At 52.2% G+C, this 25306-nt stretch overlaps 1 protein-coding gene and 1 long non-coding RNA gene across 2 annotated transcripts in view; both read left to right on the forward strand.

Moving 5' to 3' along the window:
• The first annotated feature begins 2529 nt into the window (after positions 1 to 2529).
• Positions 2530 to 8659, forward strand: LOC109564546 (uncharacterized). Its single transcript, XR_002181506.2, has 4 exons — positions 2530 to 2949; positions 3961 to 4281; positions 4496 to 4584; positions 7879 to 8659. It is a non-coding gene; the product is annotated as an uncharacterized lncRNA (long non-coding RNA).
• A 9711-nt stretch (positions 8660 to 18370) lies between these two features.
• Positions 18371 to 25306, forward strand: part of ONECUT1 (one cut homeobox 1) — a 39614-nt gene continuing 32678 nt past the window's right edge. Inside the window, exon 1 of the mRNA XM_019968809.2 lies at positions 18371 to 19747. Within this exon, the coding sequence (XP_019824368.1) occupies positions 18643 to 19747 (1105 nt within the window). The 5' untranslated portion in view covers positions 18371 to 18642. The remainder of the gene's footprint in view (positions 19748 to 25306) is intronic.

The following is a 25306-nucleotide window of genomic DNA, read 5'->3' on the forward strand; positions in this document are numbered from 1 at the left end:
ATTATGATAAGAAAATAGTTTACAGAAGACAAGAATAAACATAAGGGGAGAGAAAGGTTAATGAATATTTGGGAGTCATTTAGGAATTAACCCAATATTGAGTATCTATTGATGCTTTTGAACTATGGTATTGGAGAAGACTCTTGAGAGTCCCTTGGACTGCAAGGAGATCCAACCAGTCCATTCTGAAGGAGATCAGCCCTGGGATTTCTTTGGAAGGAATGATGCTAAAGCTGAAACTCCAGTACTTTGGCCACCTCATGCAAAGAGTTGACTCATTGGAAAAGACTCTGATGCTGGGAGGGATTGGGGGCAGGAAGAGAAGGGGATGACAGAGGATGAGATGGCTGGATGGCATCACTGACTTGATGGATGTGAGTCTGAGTGAACTCCGGGAGTTAGTGATGGACAGGGAGGCCTGGCGTGCTGCGATTCATGGGGTCGCAAAGAGTCAGACACGACTGAGCAACTGAACTGAACTGAACTATATGCCAAGTAATTTCACATATATTCTCCCATTTAATCATTAAAGTAACCTTGTGGCATAGGCACTATGTGACTTATTAAAAGGGAAAACTGAGGCTCAGAGTGGTTAAATGCCTTGCCCAAGGGTCCCATCACTAGTAAGCGTTACAAGACTCCTAGTACAGAATTCTTTCCCCTGCCCCACTCTGTTGAAAAGGCTAGTAAATTCTACAGTTGGCAATTTGTCATTCACTACCTATGATTCACTTTTTAATATAAATCTTACTAAAATAAATCCATTTTTATTCTAGTAAAAACTCAAAATATTACCTTGTCTAGAAAAGTAAAATTGCAAGGTTGTCCCTATTAGAATAGTCTAAGCAAGAACTGGGAAAGGTGGAATTTGTAGAGAGTTGATACCATTCCCTGGATTCTTTACAAACAAGAATAAACCCCTATCTAATGCAGACTACTCAATGCTGCCTCCTTTTAGTCTAAGTGGGGCCCTTTTACCGAGGAAGCTGCTAATATGGCATCAGGCTATTAATGGGAAAAGCATTTACTTTAGATTAAGAATAGTGTAAAGTAGAGCCGGGCCCTCTATGACTGGCTATTAGGGATGTTAATTAAATATTTATAATGTCTAAATTAGCATAGTGAAAGCCCAATTCATCAATTTGTTCTGGTCTGTTTGTAAGGGGGAAAAAATAACTCCAAATGCCCCTGAAGAAAGATGCTATGTGAGTCAATAGGAGGATGACTGAACAATTTATTATGATTGTGGTAAACTTTTTATTTTGATTTTATTTAAAGATACTTGTTGCAGCACCTTATCTTAAAGACCATTTACCACAGTCAATATACTGGAGGGCCATGTATTATTCATTGTTATCCAATGAAAAATTTGCTAAGGTGCTTCCATGCTGAATGTCTGATTGATTCATTGATTTCTTGATAGTTACTTCCAAAAAGTAAAGGCTAAGTTTGATATTGAGAAGTGGGGCTGGAAGCCAGAAGCCCCAATTCCTTCCTTTATTACCAACTAGCCTGCTGAAAGACCTAGTTTTCCAAGCCTTTAAATGATATCTTGCTAATAGAATAGTTTTCAGGCTTCACGGTTAATAATTGAGAGGAATAGTTGGATCTTCCATTGAAAACTGCTAAGTATGTGGCTGCTTCTCCTTCTGTCCGTGTAGGGAAGCCAGGAATATTAACACCTAAATGCCCATAGCCTGTGAATGCCTAATTAATGTCTTTTATGAATTCCATTCAATTAAAATTATTTTTAATCTCATTTTATTATGAGAAAGTCCCCAAAGGGAAAGACCAACTGTCCAATCTATTTTCAACTGAAGATGAGGCTGGCTGCAGTGGAAACTTCATCACCAACATTTAAATGAAGTTGTGTGTGGCTGGCTTAAGCTCATCACCACTCGCACACGTTTGGGTAAATACAGTTAAATATGGGTGGAAAGTTTGGAACTTTTTTTTAACAAATCCATTCTCCCCATACTGGCCCAGTAGTTAGTTCCCTGATCATATCTGATGAATGCACTTCTCCCCCAAAACTAAAAATTAGAAAATTAAACTATTAAGACCTCATAGTTTGTTTTGGTTATAATGAACTGTTTTCCTTCTGTCTTGTAGGTTTTCTTCTCCAATTAAGAAGTGACCCGAAATACAATGTGACCCCTCTTTATATGGGTGCATCTGATTGCCCTCTTTCTTTCCTGCATCAGACAAGCTGGCCTTCCCTAGAGGGTGGGCTGGCGTGAAAGGGTTAAAGGTTCTCTGGTCAAAATGACCCAACAGAAGGAGCCCGGCCCAGAGCTGAAATCTAAGTGCTAATGACCGCTGCCCTTCACCCCGCTGCTGTCCACCGGCCGGACCTGAGGCCGGGTAGGGGCCGGGCCTAGGAGTGGGCACAATGTTCTGCATTTAACATTTGAACTTCTCCTATCCGAGGCAGCAGGCCGTTTTGTCCTGAGGTCGCTGACCCTGGCTCCCCCATCAGCTGCCCTGAAACCTTAATTGAATGACAGATGGTCATCTTCGGGGGCGCCAGAAGCTGCGGGCTGCCAGCCGCGCAGGGGCTGCGGCCCCAGGCCCCAGCGGTCCTGCCCCGGCCCTGCCAACAAGGGGCGGGCAGCAGAGGCAGCAGGAGGCCCGCGGGAGCGGCGGGCTTGGTGGGTCTCGGCCAAAGGCGTGGCCCCGCGCCCCCTGAGGAAACAAGCGCCTAAGTGGTCGCACGGGCAAATAGCCGGTTCCTAGCGCCCTAACCAGCCTCCCAGGCCGAGCGACCCAAACAGTGCAGGCCTTATCTAGGCCTCGGGCCCCGGAAGGCAGCCGAGAAGGGACAAAACGTCTCGCCTCAGTGTCGAAGGCCCGTATTCCAACAACCGCGGGCCCCAAGCGTCGAGGTCTGGAGTCCGTGCGGCCTAAGGCAAACAGGCCAGCGTCCAAGCCCAAGATGCCCATCCCCAGGTGGGTCCACCCTCCTGAGCCGGCGAAAAGGCCCGGAAAAGACCGATCCCATACCGCACGCGGCCTGCCCTGAGTCACCAAGAGCGCCTTCGGGCGAGCGCCATTCTCGGCCGGAGGCCACGCGAGCCACGCTGATTTCCGAGCGCTGGTGCCCCAAAACTACCCCATTGCAAGGAGCTGTTAGGGCTCTAGGGTAATAGATGGGAGCCCCAAAAGGCGCCTGGAGGCACCAGAGTCCAGCAGCGCTGCCTCAGCCGCTCGTCCGCGCCCTAGTGTCCTATTTCTTTAAAATAAAAGCTGCGAGCCCTACAATTACTGGGATTACAGTGAGCAGGTATTGATCTGCAGCCGGCATTGTAGGATCAAGCAGGCGGGCGGACGCAGACATCGCTGCTCCCACCCCCTTGCCGCCGCCTAGGCCTGCAAAACGCTAAAAAACCATTTCTAAATGTTTGATTTCAAACGCACCATCAACACCTGCTGCAAAAGTACTACCACCACCACCCCCCTCCCCGCCTGCACCTCACCTCTTCCCCTCTGCCCGTGGGCCTCCCAGGCCCGAGCCAACTACATCGCCACCTTAAGCCCCCTCCCCCCTTTTTTCCCCTTTCTTTCTTTATTTTTAATTACTGAGGGAAAATATACACAGAAGCAAAAAAAAAAAAAAAAAAAAGCCTCCCCGGCAGGCGCGAGCGGGGGTGTTGAGGAGGCCGGCGAAGGCGGTAATGCAACCCTAATGCACAGATAGCTGACATCAACTTCCGTCAGGCAGCTCCTGGAGATCGAACCTTTCGATTGTAACTGGGACAATTTGCATAGTGATTCCCTTTCAGAGCTTTCCCGGGTCCATAACAAGCCCAGGCAGCTATTCAAATGCAAGTTGCAACCCCAAATGCAAGGCTAGCCGGACCAAAAAGAGCCCTCCGGCGCTCTGGAGAAGCGAGACCCGTGCTTTGGATCTCATCCTTCTCTTCTTTTTTCTCTCTTTCTCTTCTCGGGTTCCTGATTTAGCTGGGAGCTGTTTATTTATGGCTGCAAATGTGTGCGTGCGAGAGAGAGGGAGAATTGATCTTTGCCTGGACTTAAAGATGGAGCCGAAGGCGCTGGAGGGAATTTGGGTTTGCGCGCCTAGCTCAGACCGGGGCGCTGAAGGGGGCCGTTTGGCACGAAGCCCGAGGTCGCTCTTTTCCGCACCCCTCACCTCGCGACCTTTCAGGAATCTGAGGGGTCCTGAAGCGGCCTGGCTGACCCACCTCCCCGGGGCCGAGCTTCGAGAAAGGCTTCATGGAGGGAGCCATCCCGTCCCTGTCTTTAAAATGAGCGCAATAAAAGGTATCACCTGCGACTTGTGCGGATCACTTTTTCTTACTGTGCACTGGTGCGGGGGCGGGAGCGGAGGGTACTTACAGTTTCCGGGGTGGGGGGTGGGGGGCTTATAGGATCCCGGGGAGGGGGGAATTAGGAAGCTAGAAGTTAGGCTCCCCAGTTTCCCGCTTTCTTTCTCATTTGAAATTATGCAGATTGACTCTCGTTTCCTCCCTCCTAGGGGGCAAATCCTCAAACGTGAACCTGATCACTTGTCACAGAAGCAACTTGCCATGAAATCCGCTAATGCGCCGCGACTCGCCCACCCGGGTAAGCCTCTCTCACTGGCGCGTGCGGAGGTGGGGGTGGGGGACAGGCCGGGGCAGGGGCTCCAGGGGCCCGGCGTCGCTGGTCCACTGCTGAGCCTGTAGCCACACAGACAGGGTGGGAACCGAGGGCGGAGGGCAGAAGCCGCGTCACGGTCAGGGAGCCGAGCGAGGGCGCCCCCCTCCCACCCTGCCCACCCAGCTTCGGCGCTAACAGGTCCTCCTGGCAAATTTAAAGTAGCAAATGAGGGCGGGAAGGAGGCCTCCCAAATAGGGTGTAAATATCCAGGCGTGCCAAGCGTGGTGGAGGGTACGCGAGCGCGCGTCTGCGGTCTATGAGCGGTTCTCCTGCGAAGCCGCATGCGGCGGCAGAACTGCGCCTGCATCCGTGCGAGTCGTAGAAATGGAGATAGCCAGGGTCACTGACCTGGGGAAAACCCCGAGTTAAAACTTGTCTACACTTCCCTAGGCTGGTTCCCGCTTTCTAAATCTCCCAGGTGGCTTGTTGTCTCTGCAAATCCAACACAAACGTACTCAGGATTATCTCAGGCCACTGTCCTTGCAGCACTGACCATTATCTCGATGGAAGAACGAGCTCCTCTGGTCAGAGAGCATAAAGCGGCGGCTAAATTCGTGTCTTTCCCCACCCACCCACCGCACCCTTTAATGGTGAGAAAATATAGGCTTCTCAAATCCACAGAAGCAACCAAACACACATTTCCCAATGTTCTTTGTTTATATCGGTTCGGGTGCTGGAAGCTGTCTGACAACGAGCTTTTTCGTTGAGCCTGTTTTATGCAGAGCACTTGGGATATTTTTCAGTCTTGTATCTTAAATATATATATTAAATGCTTTATGGATGGTTTTGCAATAGGTTTCTTAAGGAACAGATATGTTCCTAGGTGTTTGGGATTGAATGGTGAGAGAAGCTGCCTGGAACGTATAAATAAACCCAATGCAAATTAAAAACACATTGAACAGAAGAAATGATTATGAATGAAGATGAGGGCATTAACTAGTCTGGAAAAAAACGATTTTAATGTCTGAATTTTCCAGATTTCATGGCCACAAATAACAAATTGAAAGGAATTTAGTCTATCCTTTTACCTGTGTTTTCTTCATACACAATGGAAGAACACAGGCCCCCCTGGGTTTGTCTGTCGAGTGCACATTTATAAGCATTTCAATGGACAAATCAGATTTGGGATGTTTTCCTACTTTTTCTGTAAACCACAAACAGTTTAGTTCTGATGCAAAACAATTTAAAATTAATTCGGGGTGCAGAAAAAAGGAAAAAATGTAAAATCCTGACAGTTAAACTATTACCAGGTTCCCAGGGGTTAATTTGATATAAATAACCCACTTGCCTGTGAGCACAGAAGGTGGAAGTTAGAGGTCCTGGCAGCAAAAAGACTCCGGTGGTAAAAGAGCTTTGTGAGTCTGAGGGGGTCTGCAGAGGATCTGAGCCTAGCTTTGGGTTTGTTGCATCCCTCTTGCTCACTTAAAACAGTAACTCAAGATGTAAGTAAAAGTGTTTTCATTTTTTATTGATCCCACTAACATCTTTCATTATCCAGCATGTAGCCACAGCAAATTATTGCTCATTTGATACCGAGAATTCTATTGACCATCGCTTTCGTTGGAGAGAGAATTCTAACTACTAGGCTCCTCTGTAGTCAGAGCTGAGGCTAAGAACATTCCTCGGCTAAAACCCAAGTAAATTGAGCCTTCTGCCTCCAGAAATTGATGGAGATGTGTTCATTACATGAAGCCACGTGAATGTGCATAGAGATCTGCTTTTTACTCTGCCTGCCTTGCCCCTACTCATGCGAAAGGTCGGTCCCTTTGGAACAGATCTGTCTACTTGGAGAGCTGGGCATTCGTTAACCTCTCCTAGAGCCCTTCTGGCAACTTCTTTCCAACTCTGACCAGGGTTAGGGCAAGGGAAATGATGCAACAAAAGCCTGCTCTTAAAAGGTCAATCCTGTGCTCAAAACCACCTCAATGGAGACACCTATGGAAATCATTACCCACTCCCTCCCCCAAAAAAATGACTCCTAAAATATCCAGATGAGTGACTTTATGGTCTGGGTACAACTTTCTAAATTAAACTACCATCCCCTTCAACTCTCCTTGTCATCAAAGAGGTCTAAGTACTGGAAGAGGGAGCTCTGAGTTCAATGTCTGTTTTCTCTTTGGTTGGCAATGGGTGTCCAGCCCTGAATGACAAGCCAGGCGACTCCCGTGCTCCCCGCCAGTGCACGAAGAAGGCGAACCCTGCCGCCTGCGCCCCCAAGCCCCCAGTGAAGGCCTGACCTTTGACCCTAGGGCTAGCAGCTTCGGAGTACTCATGGCTAAAGAGGGAGGAAGGTAGAGAAAAGAGGCTGGAGAGAGGGTCCGGGAGAGGAAAGGAGAGACCAGACTTGTTTCCCGAGAAGCTAGTGGCTGAATTTGCCTTCACGCGGAAAGGAGTCCAGAGCTGCCCCAAGCAGGCGCCAGGCGAGTTCTCAACCCTCGGGCTGCCTTCCCCCTTCCCAAGGTGGCTTCCTCAGATAAGCCTGTCCGGACCCAGGCGCCCTTTCGGTCTCCCTTCGGGCGTCTCCGTGAAAAGTGCTCCGATTCGAGGGTGCGCTGAACTGGCACCCCGGCAGCGAAGAGAGAGACGTCAAGCCTGACAGCGAGCGGGGCCCGACCACCGCTAGCCCGCCGTCGGCGCCCAGCCGGGCTTGTCACATTTCCCAGTAGCATGTAATCCACGGGCGCTACACCGTAAGCCCTCCACCCCAAGAGGAGGCCAGGACGGCCTTGGAGAAGCTATGCCCGTGGGGACTCAGTAGAGGAGATGGTTTGGTTAGGTTTCATTTCCACAACCACCAGGTTTTCCACTAGGTTCCAGAACAAATGGAGAGCAAATTAATGCGTTTAAGAAATGAGTCGGAGCTTGCAGTCCGCCAAACGGCTCCAACTCCAAATCCGAAGGCGGATTTGGGGCTCTTAGGGACCGTCTAGGTAGTTATTTTCCTAATGGTGCTAAATGAGCGGCGTGAAACTGTTCTCTCGGGCACCGCGCTCCATGAACCTTGTGCGTCTGGGAGCCACTCTTGTTCTAGAACAAGGTAGTAACGGGTTGGGAGCATGCTCTGAGCACGCGGGACTCTTGCCCAAGAGCAGCAGCCTAGAGATGAGAGTAGATTCTAAGTGGGTTTTTAGGGGTTTCGAGATAGGGGAGGGGAATTTAAGCTGGGATTCATACAGTGGATTTTTTTTTTCTTTGTTTTTCTTTTTGTTTTTAACGTAGATAGATAACCCCCGCAGTGGTGTAACCAGCGCGCGCGCCCAAAGCCGTCTTGTCCCTCGAATGCGCTCACCGCCGGCAACACTTGGAGAATCCAGCCCACAGTGGTTTCGAAAACCCCATTTTCCTGATTGCAGCTCAGACTGTGGAACCCCGAGAGCCTCCCCAAAGAGGGAGCGTGAATCGGGCCAAGTAGTGGGTCGGGGACACACACGCACGCACGCACGCATATGCACACAGAGGCAGAGCAGTGCTTCATAGGACCTAAGATCCAGGGTGGCTGGAAAGGGATCTGGGAGGCCACGTCTGAAGGAGCCAGCAAGGCCCTGGTGCTGCCTCTGCCAGAGTCGTGCAGCCACTGAAGCAGCCTGATCCTGATAGTTATTTTGGGGGGAAAAACACCTGGAACCCAGGTTTGAGCTAAAGAAAGTAAGGGCAAGTGACAGATGATCAAGCATTTCTTTGAAATGAGGAAGAACTGAGAACTACCCAGCTGGCCTGGCCTTAGGGCAAACTGGACCTTAGGAAACTACTCTCTTCGCACACACAGCAGCACACATCCTCCGATGGCAAGTTCACCGGTGCCCAGCAAGGGCCACTGCACCTCCTAACTGCTTTTTCAGCCTCCTCCAGGTTTTGCCAGGCAAATGAAACAAGAACTCAATAGTAAATTATTTTGTTCAGACTTCTGTCTTTTTATGAAAATAAAAGGCAACACTTTGTCATTTTTAATCATATAAGCAGACAATAAACCTAATCTTGATATTGATTTTTCCAGAATCAAGTGATTTTGTGCAGTGTCTGTTTTATTTCCTTTCTGAGGAAGAGCTGTTTGTTGGTAGATGGTGTGGCTCTAAGACTGCACTCCAGTGGGCAGGTGCTTATCTGAAACATGTAGCTGATTGTGGACTTTGAAGCGAGATAGCTAAAATGGGGTTCTGCCTGGGTGGCAGGAAGTTTGGTTTTTGTCTAGTTATTGAGATAATGGTTTCAACCTCTGGTGCACTAGGATAGATTTAAGACTCAGCTAGTGCTTTTAGAAGTTATGGCCTCAGAGTTTCACTGCAATTTTTTTCAAAATAAAATCAAATAAAAATAAAACCAACAACCCCCAAATCTTGATGTTATTGGTCCCAGACAGCACCGTGAGAAGCATTAGCAAGGAAAGCACACTCTCGAAGCAGCCCCAAGTTTAGGAAAGGGACATGACCCTGAGCTGGCCGACCTCGGACAAGGGCAAAAGCCCAGTAGAGAAGTGGCAAGGGATGCAAGTTCCTGCTAATGGGCTCAGAGGCATGGATGATTTCTCTGAATTCTGATGTTCTTTCTTTCCTTTGTCAAAAACAAAGTGATATTTGATGCTGATGCCAAATGGTGTTGGCACCTTTCATGTGAAAGTCTTGAGGTGCAGGGAAGTGGGCCTGGCCTCCACCTAGCTATAGAAGGAAGAGAAAGAGGGAGGGGATGAGGAGAGAAAGCTTCAAAGAAGAAAGGAATGAGTTGGAGAGAGGAAGGAAGAAAGGGAAAAAAATGAAAAGAGGTGGAGAAGAAAATGAAACGGGACGAAGAGGGTAAGATAGAAATAAAACGGGGAAAGAGAAGTAAAAAGGATGGTGAAGGAGAGGGAGAAAGGAAAAGAAGGAAAAACAGATTTCAAAAGACCTACTAAAAAAAAAACAAAATTACCCCATCCCTTGGAGGGAATTGTTTGCTCTGTGGACTACGTGGGAATTTTCCCATAGTTCTGGGTAGTTTCTCCTCCCGCCTGAAATGCAGAACAAATTACAGTCGCCAGCATAAATTAAAATCCCCGAAACTCTCACTCCAATCCAAAAGGCTGGACTCAGGGAGCGCCGACCGCGGACCCACTGGCAAGCCTACCATCCACCAACTCCCCCAGCCACCCCCCCTCCCCCGCCCCCTCAGTGAATGGCAGAGGTCACCACCACCCCACTCCACCCCCACCACCAATTTCCAAGGGCCTAGGACCCTGGCTAAGGGAAGGGGACTTGATGGTTCTATGCCCTGCGGAAGGGGATGGAACCTCGGGCCTTCGAGTGACCCTAGGGCTCTGACCTTTGCTGCGGTCCTCTGGGGTCAGCAGTTAACCTATCGCTCCCCGCCCCTCTTCCCTTCCCGCCCCGGTCACTCAGCGGCCCCGGCTAGGGAGAGTGCGTCAATATTTGGGGCCAGCTTGGGGGAGGGAGCGGCGTCCAAGCAGGATTGCAGGAGGATGGAGCCCAAACCTGTGTGCTCATTCCACTCCCCACACCCAGAAGACCCAGCCTCAAAGATCCCTCGCTTGCCCGGCGCTCACTGCCAAGGCCCAGTTAACCCCGTGCCTGGTAAAGAACCCGCTAAGGCATGTAGGAAGAGAGTGGGCATCTTTCTCAGTTTTCCTGCCCTGTTTAGAGCAATTTATCTTCATTCTAAGTGTTACACACCCTTCAGACACCAGCCACCCACCCTTTTGCATTTGGGGAATTCAAAGAGCCTTGGGTGAGAGGGGGAGCAGTGTGGAGTTAGCCTTGTGTCCTCCTCAAGCCCGAAACCTTGGACTAGTCTCTGGGAGCAGCTGCCAAGAGAACCAGTGAAGAAATTGGGCCAAAGTCCATGCTACGGAGCCCAGCTGACCGCCTCACTGTCCCCTCCTGGACTATGAGAACCAGCTTAGCGCCTACCCCATCCCACTTCCAAAAGTGCCTGCGACCGGCGCCCCAGAGGGCTCTCCCGGCGGGGACGGAGGGGAAAGCGGGCGGCAAACCGGAGGCTGCCGAGGCTGGCGGAGCGCCCCCAGCCCCCAGCTCACCGCTGCTTGGGGTTTTCGCGGTCTCCCCAGCTGGAGCCGGGGCCGCCAGGAGCCGAGAGCGTTAGGTTCAAATGCATCAAGGCTCTGAAGTCATTTATCCGGTTTCATAAATAATTTTCTTATTACACTTAAGCCCGATTCCTGCCCCCTTCCCGTTTTTATTGCGGGGTTTCAGCGGCTAAAAAGTTTCTAAGTCGGGTGGGCCGTTGTTTTCCTTTTTCCATCATTAACATCATTAATATAAGCTATCAATAACCCTGTCGTTCGGAGCCGAGTTTCACGGTATTGATCCACGCGGCTATTCATCTCTGCCATGCAAGACACGGAATAATTTTCGCATTACAGTAGCCTGGATTTGCTTTTAATTCATATTTAAAGCTGCAACCGGCTCGGTGGAGCGCTCTGCGAAAGACTAGAGGCGCCTAATTAATAATAAGTTAGAAACGAAGGAAGGCACCGGCGAATAAATAATTAATACAGACATCTATGTCTCTTTGAATATTGCTCCTTTAAAAATTTAGACTTACCAGGACCATACTGTAAGTCTGCAATTTATATTGCAGGGATGATTTAAGAAAGCTATTTTTTTTTTCCTTGAAATACAATACTAAATTATTTACAGTGTTTTTGCAAACCTAAGTTCCTTCATTAGCCAGCCCCTCGGGTTTGTTCCTTCCAGGTGGAAAACACCAATTTAAAAAAAAATAGTAATCAAAATAAGAATCACAATAAACTCCCAAGAACCACTGGCTATGATTAGTTTAAAGGTGGTAAGGGTGGGGGCAGATTGGCTGGAAGAGAGGCATATGGGGTTTTCAGAGGAGCAGAGAGCTGCCCTGTGGGGGGCTTGAGGGGGAGGGGTTGTTAGAGAAAACAAAAAAATCTGAAGTCAGTGGCAGTGACTTGGGACATTCACTGGTACTGGAAGGAACAAAGTTTTAGGTAAACTCAGAGTTTTCAAGGGGACTCAGGGAGTGTCCCAGGTCCTCCCCCCTACAACTCCCCCTGGGAGGAGGGGGAAATAGAATTTTTAAAGAAAAACTATTGAAAGCCAGTTCTGGATTCGAGGCTAGCTGGGGGCTACCAGTGGGCTAGGAAAGATAACAAAATTTAAGCGGGTCAAAGTGACTGAGAATCAGACAAGGGTTTGTGTGAGAGAGACTAGGATTTGTTTGCAATATTGTTAGCAATATTGATTTTTTTTTTGTTACTTGGATTAATGTATGTTAAACAGGGAAATACAGGCATTAGTCAAGTACATTATAATCATCTATTGTTGAGAGCAACCTTTCTCAGGTGAGTGCTGGAGATTCAGGACTGTAAAGCACTTCCAGGGGCTCAAGAACATCCAGGTCCAGTTAGGGGCATCTGGGAGCCCACAGGGGCTGGCAGTGCAGAAAGAAGGCACCCTCCACCCCAGCTTGCTCTTCCTCCCGCTCCTTTAGAATTACAGGCTTATTTAACCAATCTACTACCCAGGTATGTCAGGTTCAATCTCTAGCTGCGTAGGTGACTACAGAAATGTACAAGCTAAGTCACTTCAGTTGCGTCTGACTCTTTGCAACCTCATGAACTGCCAGGTTCCTCTGTCCATGGGATTTTCCAGGCAAGAGTATTAGAGTGGGTTATCTGGAGAAGTGGAGGCATTCTTGACACCAAAAATTTTTCACCGGCCCCAGGCATTTTCCCACACCCTCCTAGCCCGGCTTCCAGGTCTATTGGCCCTGGTGACCATCCCTACAACCCGCTTGGGACCTAAGGCTGGGAACTCCCACATCCCAGTCGGTGGTCTGAGGCCTGGCAGGGAGCACATTGGTGTGCCTACACAAGTACATCCACATGCATCCACACCAGTTAGACCTGAAAAAAAAGAGACGAACTGGGGAGAGAGACACCTGGAGACCCTCCCAGTCCTGGCTCAGCCTGGGTGCTGGCCCAGCCCTGGGAAGTGTGCCTCTGAGACAACAGACATCCCCCACATAACGGTCCCCAGTCATCCCCTCACCCCAACCCAACCACAGGCCCACTCCCCACAGGCCCTGGCGCCTTGCCCCCCCCTCCCCCACAGTTGAGGGGGAGGGGTTCTAAGACCACACACTCTGCTTTTTTTTTCTCATCCCCTCTCCTGCACCCTGGGTCACTGCATTTATGGAGCAAGACCCTGCGACATGAAGTTCCCAGCAAGTGAAGGTGAAGGTCTTTTACAAGCTCCACTCATGTTAAAGGGCTTGCACAGGACCCCTTGGGCCTTGGATGGTTCAGAAGGGGGCAAAAGGGTTAGAGGGTAAGGATTGTAGGGGAAAAGACTTCTGGGCACCATTGCCCAGATGGTGCTGGGGCAGAAGCTTGCCCAGAGCCCAAGAGTCACGCAGCCAAGGCTGGTTCTCTTGTCAGCCGCAGGGACGAAGGAATGAGAAGGCCAAGACTTGCAAGATGAACAGGGCCGGATGGGCAAAGAAAGAAGGGAATGTGTAGAAACTGTGAAGGGGAAAGGAAAGATGAAGGTTGGGAGGGGAAAAGGCGGCCCAGCCTCAAGAAAACACATGGCCAGGCGCAACCCCGGGCGGGAGGCACAGGCAAGGAATGGGGAGCCCAGAACACCAACACCGGCGTTTCATTTTTAAATCTTCTAGGTGTCTGCAGGTCAAATAAAGACAAGGGCAGTAACGATTATTCTGTTAAATCTATGGTACTTGACTTCGCAAACACTAATTGATTAGACACCAAAATGATTTGTTTAAAGAGTTTTCCTTCCCAAGTGCAGCTGCTCTCCAGTGGGTCGGTGTGATACTGCAAGGCTGCGGAGGAGCTCACCAAATGGGCCATGCTCCTGGCTGCAGAGACTGCAATCAGCCCAGGGCTCTGGGGGCTAGTCCACACCCATCCACCTCAGATTCCGGGCTGGACTGCCACCCTTGACTTCCATCCTTCCTGTCCACCAGGTCTGAAGCTTGGTGTACCTGGAGATCATTGTGAGCCAACTTTGCCCTCTCTCCAACCCTTTTGCTCGGAGTTGTCCTCACTTTGGGTCGCTTTGATCTGCTCCAGTGAAAGGACCCCTTCTCCCTGTCCTCCCCAGTCTCCAGCCCTGTAGTTCTCTACATCAGGGGCTCACCGGCTAACCTGGAATAGAGCCCCACAAAGGAAGCACTGCAAGAGCATTTACCACTGCCCCAAATCTGGTAAATTCATTGCTCCACTGCACCTGCAGCCCAGATAGGTCTCCTTTGTAATATACTTCAACAATACAAAGACTAGGAAAGAAAATCCACTGAAGGATTGGCCAGAGAAGGTCACCTGCCCCGGAATCTAGCTGGCTGCATCCATAGCGGGGTCTTGAAAACAGTATGTTCCACCTGGGAGCCTTGGACCCCATCCAAAGCCCCAGGGTATCAGGAAGCCCCTCTCCCTTTAGGGCTCTTAGCCAGAGATCTTGAAAAGCCCTAGCCAAAATTGGCAGCCATTGGGATGAATTTAAGTCCAGGAAAAGCCGCCTCTAGCTTATTTTCGGTGGCCCAATTGCCCAAGAATGGGGAAAGGAATGTTGGACCACCTGGGCATCTCCTATAACCCAGAGTCTGCTGAACTAACAGGAACTGTCAAAGAGCTCTGCACCAGAGCATCTTCTCTTTCAGATTTGGAAAGTGTAGGTAGGAAATGTCACAAAGGAGAGAGTGAACTCACACTATATATAGTGTGCAAAACATAATTTACATTAAAAAGGAAAAAACTAACAACAGATGAATAAGAAGTATATGAAGGTCAAAGATTGATGAAGAGGGCTAGAATAATTGATTAGCACTTCCTTGGCCCTCATAAAATGGAGAGAAGCCACTGACTAATTTTTTTTAATGGTTGTCAGTAGGGAATTACAGGCCACCCTCTTCTGAATTTTTCCTATTCTAAGCCAATAGCAGTTTTCTGGATTAAAAAAAAAAAAATCTGCAGAGGTGGGAGGAAGACAGGAGAACCTGGCTAGAAGCACCCAGGATCAAATCCTTCACCCACAGTTATCAAGTGCCTAACTCTACCCGACACCAAAGAAATGGTTCCTCACCAAGAGTTTAATTCTAGACTTGCTACAGGCATCAGAAAGGCTGGTGAGTTACCAGCCTTGCCATGAAGCCCTGGATGAGGGAATCCACCCTGACACTCAGCTTTGCTGTTTGTGCTGTCTACAAACAGGAAGTAAACATTTAATGACTCAGAGGGGCTGGAAACAGTTCTTTGGAAAGGTACTGAAAACTGGGACTGAGTCATATGCCACATCTCTGTTACTTACAAAGCACACTAAAGTAGCAACTCTGAAACTGATAGAAGGTTCTCAAAGAACCTTGTGTGGCCAGCATTTGGAGGAAAGACTTTATTCTCATTCTCTCTTCTAAGCCTTCTGGGGTCATCGGGCAAGCTCGAGCCCACCTAGCATAGGAAGGATTGGACCTGCCTGACCACCACCAAGCAGCACTCCAACTACAAAATAAGTAGTCTGAAATCCTTGTTTCCACACTGAAAATATTGCCAGCAACAAGCATCCAGTCCATAGTCTTGTTTCCTTTTTTCTTAAATATATAAGTGTATGAAACAGAGTAGTGACTGACTTTTTTTTTTAAAGTTCCCTGCAGCTACTCAAAATCTAACCAGCTAACAATGAGCCCTCCCCTCAAGCTTCTTGGCTATTATATAGAACTGTACACATCCTGTAATCACATACATTAAACCCATCAGGTAATTTCAAGAGACCCATCCTTGGGCTCTTTAATCGTCCATAGTGCACCGGATGGGTGCCAGGCTAGGCAATGGCAGGTGGAAGGGCAGAGAGAGACAAAATGACAAGAATCTATCCCAGTCCTCTGGTTCCCCCCATACACACGAATGCACACTCACTCACATAGATATGCATTCACCCTAATTAGGCCTAAGAGCGCCCATCCCACCCAACATACATTCTTAGTAACAGGAAAGTTTTCCAAGACATTGAGTAAGAATAAAAATGTTTCTGAGAAATCACTGTAATTCAGTCAACTCCAGGAAAATGAAGGTTAAATAAAAGGCATAAATGACCAAGAAAAATTAAGATTTCCTCCCCAAGCAAGTCCTGTACACACTTTAGTCCACCATATAAATACTTACCCAGATTTTTACTTTGGCTCCTCCTTTAGGGACCAGCACTGAACCAGGCCCCCTTTCATAAGGTGGGGGGAGGGAGAGTTAAGCTCACCTGATCCCAGCCCTCTTCAGGTAGACTCCAGAGGTTCAACCAGGAGCCTCAAAGGAGGAAAGGTTTCTAGGATCAAGTCCCTAATTAGTTACACAAAGAGAAAACCATGAACAATTTGTGCATTTGGTGGTATTTACTTCTTTCTTTTAACAAACTGCCTTTTGGGAACAGAGTTGTCATAAGGGCAAATCAATCACTTCAAGAGGATTAGAATGAAGGGGGAGAGGCAAAGGGGAGGCAAACGGTTTAGCTCAAAGTCTGCCTTCTATGTTAACCCATTGTTTGGTCTCATACGAGAGCTACATGCTCTGTGTTGTAAGAAACGAGATCAGAAACATTAAGGAACCAATAATTCAGCTTGCCACCAACATATTGTGATCCACTAGGCAGAAAATATGTTTTATGCTTGTATGTATGTATGTATAAATAGATGTAGATACATGTAGATACAAGTAATTTTAAAATTAATTTTTGTTTTCTGAGTTCCTTTTTGTCAGTCTATGTTTCCCAAAGACCTTTTACCCTCAGGAGGTTTTAAATCCTAAATATTCATTGTTCAAGTTGATGCTAAGTCCACGGAGATAGACCCCCCATAGGCATTGTTTGGACAAAATAGGAGTGTCTGTGGTGATGAAACCAACCAGGTTAACCCATGTCTGAACAGGATAGCTTTCAAAGAAGTCAGCTAGAGTGAACCCACAGGTCTTGACCTACCTTGATCTTCATGTTTCCTGGGCTGTGGTAGAGACCTGGGCAAAGAGGTTGGCCTGCTTATGCCTTCGCTGGTGGGAAGTCTCCCCACCTCCTCCCCCTCCCCAAGGATAGGCCAGCCCAAGCTTTTGCCTAAGGGACTCAGCTACCACCATTACTAGCACCGAACCAACCTGAGCTTTCCTAGGGTCTGGGAACAGTCCCAGGAGAGACACCAGTGGTGGGCTCTGATCGGAAAATACAGTTGGAGTTCGGCTCTGCTCAGGTCACAAACACTTTATTTCATATCCCAGCCCGGATAGACACCCAGGCTCTGGAGGAGTTGTTCCCCCATTGTGACCACCACTCGCCCGGGGCTGAGGCTCGGCACTGACCGGGTCGTAACTGCCAAGGGCCTGACAATGGACACATCTGTCCTTTCTCTGAGGGATGAAAGCACCTAAGCGGACACGCTCTGCCTTTTGTTACGGACTTTTTTTTCTTTCTTTTGTAAATGAAAGAAAGCCGGCATGTGGCAGCCGGGAATACGTCCCATACTGGGGGCTTCCCCACGCGTCCCCAGCCAGGCCCAAGGACCAGGTTCGATTCCGGATTGGAGCGTGATTGTGGAAAGCGAACAATTACTCCCGAAGCTGAATTGATTTTCAAATCTGGAGGCCTCTCGCAGGGACGCCGGGAAGAGGGCGTCCCTACGGGCCAAACAGAGACCGGCGCGCCTGGTCCACCCTGCGGGCGTCAGTCCTTCCGCAAGCAGCGGCCTCTGGGTGCTTTACCAGGAGGGCCATGAAGAAGCCGCAGGAACAGCACGAACCTCTGCGGCCCCATACGAGTTAACATAGGAACCCACCCACACACCCACACCCACACACACACACACACACACGCCGAGTCATTCACGAAGCGGCGCACCGCTTAATTATCAGCTGAACCGGAGAAGGACCCAGGCGGCTGAGGATAGAGAGGTATGGCCCGGCCGGGACTCTTGGCACTAAGCGCGCCTCTTCGCAGAGCATGGAAGAGGAAGGGTGGGCAAAGTATTAGGGAGCACAGAGATTGTCGGCTGAACAGCCACTGGGTTGACCAAGGCCTTTAAAATATTTGTTCCCCTCCCCGGCAAAAGGTCAAACACCTGAAGCTTGGGAGAGTGTGGACTCTCAAAGGCCCTCCCGGGAAACAGGCCAGGGTGGAAGAAGTGATGACACCAGCTGAGGCTCCTGGGTAACCTTCACCGGGAGGCAGCAACTGGAGAGAGGGGCGATGGCTCTCTAGGCATCGTGCGCCACTCGGGATGCGAGCCCAGCAAGTGCGGCCGGGGGCTAGGAGAAGAGCCCACCCAAGCCAGGGAGCCAAGGGGGACGCAAGTTTCCCGGCGCGGGTTAGCAACCCTAGGTCGCGCTCTACGTTAGACACTCGCACGCGCCCGCCGCTTCCCCGCCACCCGGCGCTGCTGGTAAGGCGTGGAGGCCCCCCACCTTCATTTGTACGGGGACGTCACCGACCGAGAGCGCGGGGACGAGGGGGCGGGGCCGATTGGCGCGCCTGCGCGCTGCGCCCGGCTAGCGGGAGGGTGGGCCGCGGCGGCGGCGGCGGCGGAACAGCGGCCACAGAGTCTGCAACAGTAACCGAGCCATGGCTGGAGCTGGCCAGCGGCACGGACAGGCAGCAGCCGCGGAAGGCGCGCGGGCTGCGTCAGGGGAGCCGGGGGCCTCACAATTCTAAGAAGGAGAGGGGCGACAGGGGGCCAGGGGCGGGAGGGCTGGGGGAACCGCGCTCGCCCAACGGCGCGAATCCTTTTTGGAAATTAATATTAAAAAAAAAAAAAGAGAGAGAGAGAGAGGACGCAGAGGGGAAGGTGGGGGCAAGAGGGAAGGCGAGACACACTGAGAGGGAGACAGAGCCCCACAGTGAGAGGAAGGAAGGAAGGCAACAGTCGCCAGCAGCCGATGTGAAAACCGGACTGCGTGCGCCCTTCGCCGCCTCTGCCCGGCCTCATCGATGTTGTGTCCGCCGCCCGCTCGCCCAGATCACGATGAACGCGCAGCTGACCATGGAGGCAATCGGGGAACTGCACGGGGTGAGCCATGAGCCGGTGCCGGCCCCTGCCGACTTGCTGGGCGGCAGCCCCCACGCGCGAAGCTCGGTGGCGCACCGCGGCAGCCACCTGCCCCCGGCGCACCCGCGCTCCATGGGCATGGCGTCCTTGCTGGACGGCGGCGGCGGGAGCGGCGATTACCACCACCACCACCGGGCCCCCGAGCACAGCCTGGCCGGCCCCCTGCACCCCACCATGACCATGGCCTGCGAGACTCCCCCAGGTATGAGCATGCCCACCACCTACACCACCTTAACCCCTCTGCAGCCGCTGCCGCCCATCTCCACCGTCTCGGACAAGTTCCCCCACCATCACCATCACCACCACCACCACCACCACCCGCACCACCACCAGCGCCTGGCAGGCAACGTGAGCGGTAGCTTCACGCTCATGCGGGACGAGCGCGGGCTGGCCTCGATGAATAACCTCTATACCCCCTACCACAAGGACGTGGCCGGCATGGGCCAGAGCCTCTCGCCCCTTTCCGGCTCCGGTCTGGGCGGCATCCACAACTCCCAGCAAGGGCTCCCACACTATGCCCACCCGGGTGCCGCCATGCCCACCGACAAAATGCTCACCCCCAACGGCTTCGAAGCCCACCACCCGGCCATGCTCGGTCGTCACGGGGAGCAGCACCTCACGCCCACTTCGGCAGGCATGGTTCCCATCAATGGCCTTCCTCCACACCACCCCCACGCCCACCTGAACGCCCAGGGCCACGGGCAACTCCTGGGCACGGCCCGGGAGCCCAACCCTTCGGTAACCGGTGCGCAGGTCAGCAATGGAAGTAATTCAGGGCAGATGGAAGAGATCAATACCAAAGAGGTGGCGCAGCGTATCACCACCGAGCTCAAGCGCTACAGCATCCCACAGGCCATCTTCGCGCAGAGGGTGCTCTGCCGTTCCCAAGGGACCCTCTCGGACCTGCTACGCAACCCCAAACCCTGGAGCAAACTCAAGTCCGGCCGGGAGACCTTCAGGAGAATGTGGAAGTGGCTGCAGGAGCCGGAATTCCAGCGTATGTCTGCGCTCCGCTTAGCAGGTGAGCCGCCAATTTGTTGGGCGCGAGAGCAGATAAGGTATTGGGGAAGCTAAAGGGACCCAAGGAGGCAGGGAAGGATAGCCTTCTGTGCACGCTTCATCCCGTCCTTCTTTCACCGAGAGGGGGGTTCCTAGGCCTGGAAGAGCCAGAGCGTGGCTCTCGGGAGCAGGCAGCCTCTTCCAGGACTTAGTGCATTGGTCTGTGGAAGGTTCCGGGAGCTGAGCGGCGCGGCCTGGGTGATCGCGGGGGCGCATTTGTGCTGGGAGACAGCGCAGGAAGCTCGCACAACCATAGGAGGAGAGAAATCCCCACACCTGGATGGATACGATTTGTGCGTCGCTTCTGGGTTTCGCACTCGGGTTTGGGGAAAGAGAGGCGAAGCATACGTGAAACTGCGCGCAGATGCTGCCAACCAGTATCCCTGGCACATACCTGGGCGCTGCGCTGGAGCGTGCAGGAGCTGCCTGCCAATGTTTATCTGAACTCGCTGCGTTGACTCCCCCCTCCGGCGCTCACTCTAGTGGCACGGAGAAGGGCAGGGGTCTGAGGAGTGGGGAGCGCACTCTGGGAGTTTCAGCAAAAGGTTATGGAACCGCGGCGGTGGGTGTGTGGCGCAGATGCTTCCTAAGATTTAGCACGCACTTTGCGCGGGTGACCGACTGTTGAGACGGAGGCAGACCGTGCCAAGGTCCAGGTGAGGGCGGCCAAGGAACAAGGGAGCTTCTAGCTGAGCCCAGAGACCGCTGTCGTTGCCGATTCGCTTAGTACTTCTCATTTTGTTTTATTCTTCCGCATGAATTTTCGTCTGAATCCCCATGCAGGGGGTGGGAGTGTGAGAGGAAAAAAAAACAAGTCTTCGAGAAGAGGTCTCCTGGCCCCAAACCCCGAGGCACTAGTGTTTCTGAGTTGGGCGGGAAGGTCTCGGTGATACTGCATACACACAGCGCCCAGGTCCCCCAGCCTCTCTAGGCCAAGGATACCGGGAAGGCTCTGGCCGGCCGACTGGCGGAGGGAACAAGTGACGCCAGCCTGAATCACACGGGGGACTTCAAGCAGATTCAGCCACCCCCTAGGGCGAAGGACAAGCGGAGAGGTAGAGCCAAGGGGAGCCGAGGGTGGACTCGGTTTGATGAGACCGGGGCTGAGTTGATTGACTCTTGGGTACATGCTGCCGCTCCCCACCCCATCTTAGCCTGGCGCCCTCGCCTGAGTCCTGGCGAAGAAAAAGGTAAAAGCCGGAATGAGGGTTTGTTAATTAACTGATCGTTCTCCATTAATTTGTCCCTGGAGTACGAGAGACAGTCAATCCGCTCAGAGCCGGGGGCACTGAGCCGTTTCACAGTCTAAAATCAAAGCCAGAGGCCAGGGCCCCCTCCCCCACATCGTGCGGGCCAATGAGAAGCTAGAGGGGAGCAGGTGCCGGTGTCCCCGCGAGCCTGCGACTGGAGCCGGAGAGGACTCAAAGCACTCCTGGCGTGTGAGCTCTTGTGGCCTGGCTAAAGCGCCTCGCCTCCTGAGCCTCTGCCCCCGCCAGGTTTTCCAGCCCAACCCCGCGCTCGTAGGCTCCAAGCAAAGTCCCCAGGAGGACTCGTGCAGCCTTCGCCCAGAAGTTTGGAGAGGCTGGGGTAAGGGGACGGGAGGGGCAAAAAAAAAAGGTTGACCGGGTACCCTCTGGGGCTCCCGCAATTCCATTCTGTAGTTGTGTGTGCAGCCACCAGATCGGCCCCCTATCTTATGGGTTGACCGAGACCCCAGGACAGTTGAAGTCCTAGAAGGAACGGCCGAAAAGGCTATTCCTCTCCCTGACTGCTTCGCCTCTATGGGCGCCCAAGTAGTGCCTTTTCACACGCGCGCACGCCAGGCCACCCTCGAGTCGGGCTTCAGGACCTTTTACCCAGGCAGTGTACACACAAGCCTCAGTTAGTGGGGTTAGGAGAATTCAAGGAGGGGGTGCAGCTGGAAAGCAAGTCCCCTCAGGAAAACTCGCTCCACACCCCCTACCTCGTGAAGGCGCTTCTTCAGGACTTCAAGGACTCTCTTTCCCCAGGGCCTCCTATCTCCCCCTCGAAAGACTGACTGAGAAGTTAGGTTCAGAGACGACCCTGGAGCCCTGGCAACCCGCCCTGGCGCTCTGTCCTGCAGGAGCGTCCTCTGACCTCCTTGCGTGGGCAGGCCTGGGGAGGTGCGGGCGGCGTACCCACCAGGGCTCTCGGGGACCCGAGTTATCAAAGGGGCCGCTGCCTGGCACCCAGCAGCCAGTAGAGAGTCGTGCTCAGCCCTTGCGCCGGGGCGCGTGGCCTTTTCCTCCGTGAGGTGGGGGTGGTGAAGGCAAGTCGGAGACTTCGGCGGAACAGGCGTTTGGCGCCAAACCCCCAGCGAACTCTGCATCCTAAGACCCGGATGGAGAGTCGTCTCTTCCATTTTCCTTTCTTTAACTTCATTAAAGGGGTGGGGCAGGCTGGGATGAGCGTGCTTGCGGAGCCAGCCGGGATCAATCCCATTATGCAGGAAGAACCAGGACTTGTTTTTAAGACACCAACTAACAGCGAGCCGTCCTGTTAACATTTCTTTTACGGAAAATAAAAGGGGGGGGGGGGCAGATTCCTGGGCCGTTCAAATGATCTCTTGTCGGTTCTGACTGCAGGTGACTTAAAACAGATTGCAGGGCATGTTGGCCCCAGCTATGGGACATCGCCGACCCCCACCCCCCAGCTCCGTCCGATGCACAGAGGAAGGTGCCACTTGCAGTTCTGCTCCCCTTTACATTCATTCAAAGACAACCCCACCCCCACGCCCCGCCACCTCACACTCGTTTCTGCCCCATTCCAGGCAAGGCCCATCGAGGTCGGTTCCTTGGCTGGGTGGCGGGAGAGTCGCTTCTTCGTGCCCTTCCTGGTACCCCAGGTTCCGGGCAGGTGGCAGCCTGTTTGGAGAGAAGCTTTCTCTTCACGAAATTACATCGGCTGGTGGAAGACAAGAGACAGGAGGAAATTTTCACCAAATTAACTACCTTTAAAAAATCAATATATGTTCCCTCAATGTAGTACTTGCTGCTACCCCATTTAAGTGCAGTGCAACTAGGCTCACGTTGCGTCTTCTCCCAGGTGGGGAGAGTGGGCTGGGCTGTGCGGGTGGGTGGTCGCCCGCCTCTGACGTGGTCGCCTATTAAGACGCAAGGAGATTAGTTTCCAATTAAAGATTCCAGAAGACTCTGGCCACATTAGGGGAGCTGCCAGTGCAATAAGTGGCTGCAAGTGCACACCCACCAGCGGGCAAGGCCGGGAGTCTGGTGCCTGACTCCTGCCTTGAGGAACCTGTGAAGGTGGAGGTGAAGAAACCTCCAAACCGCAGCGCCGGGGAGCCACACGGGTTTGCAGCACCCAGGACTGCTCCTATTTCCAGGCTGGCACTTGCCTCAGGGCCACCTGGACAAGGGCAGGGGTGGGGGTGAGGGGGTGGCAGTCTGGCCAGAAGGTGGCCATGAGAAAAGTCTCCCATAGGCCAACCTGGGCCATGTTTGCCATAAGTGGCCTTGCGGTCTGGTTGATTGATAACTGGCCCCCGCACAAGTCCATTTGCTTTTTGTTAATATTTATCCCAGCGGGTGACACTTCAACTGTCCCCTCATTTCCCTGGACCAAGGGAGCCAAGCAGAAGGAGTGCGATGCTGGGCCCGGGGAACCCCACTTCCCGAATCCTCGAAGGCCGGGAGAAAAGCCAGGACTGGGGCTGCGGAATGCAGGAACAGAAGGGTTCCTGGGCCCAAGAGTAGGAGGAGAAGGTGCCAAATGGACTAGTTCCCCCCACGCCCGGGCCGGCGTCTCTGCGCCGCGGGTCTCCGGCAGTGCAGCTGCTCCCAGCCGGCTGTGGCGCGAACAAAGGGCCCGTGGGGCGCGGCGGACCGAATCAGCCTCGCAGCCTGGGGGCGAGGGGGGCTGGCTGCCGGGGAGGAGGGCCTCTTCCGAAGCTTTCTTATAGCCTCCTCCCAGCGTGGCCTGGGGGCAGCCAGTTGTCAGGCAGAGGCAGAGTCCCCTCACCAACTCAGGCCCAATGGTCACCTTGCTCCCGGGGAGTTGGTTTGGGACCCCGGACACACCAGCCGAACAGGTCTGGCTCTGGAGTCCGATCACCAGACGGCTTTTCGTGCACCTTTCTCCCAGCCCATGTCTGAGTCCTAGAGGCCTTGTGATAATAGTTCTCCCTTGCAGTCCCCACTAGGGAGCACAAACTCCAGGGAGGAGAAGAGGGAATGTATGGAGTTAAGGGTGCATGTGGTGAAGATCACAGCAGATAGTTTGACTAGAGTAGAGGAGACCTGCTGGTCGTTGTGTGGTGACCTGGTGTCGGGGCATTGAGCACGGCCGCCAGAGACAATAAACCCTGCGGCTTGTTCCTAGGGCGGTTGGCTCTCCCACCAGCGGGCGCAGCCCCAAGTCAGAGGGCAATCAGGGTCAATAGAAACCCAATCCTGCCATAGCTGTTTTGTACTTGACACTTGGGACAGTCTGTGCCAACAACAGCAAGGTTGTGTTGTAGCAGCAGAGCGACTCAAATCCCAGGCTGCATCTTTATCTTCAAGCTTCCAGCGCTCAGTGCCAGGTGGGGAGCTAAACTCCTGCCCTTGCTGATGCCCTCGATCTGGACTCACCTTCCCCCGGTAGCTTAGGGGATCGTACTGTGCTCCAGACTGTGCTCCAGTAACTGCGCGCGCCCCCTGCGGGCCGCAGGGCCAGGCACCCAGTAAACCTCCGTGCCTCAATCCAATGCGAAGAGAAGAGGCTTTGTTTTAGAACACTGATGTCCTAGTGATTTTCAACGGATAACTGTTTTGATTGGTAGAGTGTAGTGGAGGGAGGAAAGGATACTTAGTGGATCTGTCTTGGTCCTACCCACTTCCTGGGTATGACCCCACTGGTGAGACAAAATCACCATTCCCCCAAATTATACCCCAACTCTAACCTCTCCAAACAAGATAGCATGTTTGGAATTTATATCCAAATTCTACTTTTGCTGGAATGTTGAGAATATCAGGGTCACAGTAGAGAAGGTGACCCTGGCAGTCTGAAATCGGAGATTGCGGCTCAGGGTGTAGGGAGGGTGGATTAGCGGTCCCTTTGTTTTCTTGTTTCGCCTTCCAGCTAACTGACCAGAGTTGGAAGGCTGCCCTGAGGCTTTGAGCTTGAAGCTCTTTGTTTGCTGTCTGGTGGGGTGTGTGAAGGAACGCTTGGAGGCCTGGCAGCCTTGAAGCCCCAGTGTGGCGTCAGGACCCTGGACAGGGCCCAGTCAGTCCTGTCTTCTGGGTTTCTCTTGCCCTTGAAAAGTGGCTAAGATGGCTTTGAAGAGTTGTGGTGAGGAAACAAAAATTAACAGCTAATATTTCAAAGTTTATGAGAAGTCATGAGGCCCTGACAGTAGTATCCACGAGCACAATCAAGTAATAATGGAAAAGATCAAACCTATCCTCGTCAATCAGGTGGTTGATCTTTTCTTCCCTCCCCAGCAGCTTTCTGCGTGCATCTGAGTGCACATGCACACCTGCTTATACAATCGGAATTTGAG

Source organism: Bos indicus, chromosome 10 (assembly GCF_029378745.1).
Source record: "Bos indicus isolate NIAB-ARS_2022 breed Sahiwal x Tharparkar chromosome 10, NIAB-ARS_B.indTharparkar_mat_pri_1.0, whole genome shotgun sequence".
Classification (NCBI taxonomy): Eukaryota; Metazoa; Chordata; class Mammalia; order Artiodactyla; family Bovidae; genus Bos; species Bos indicus.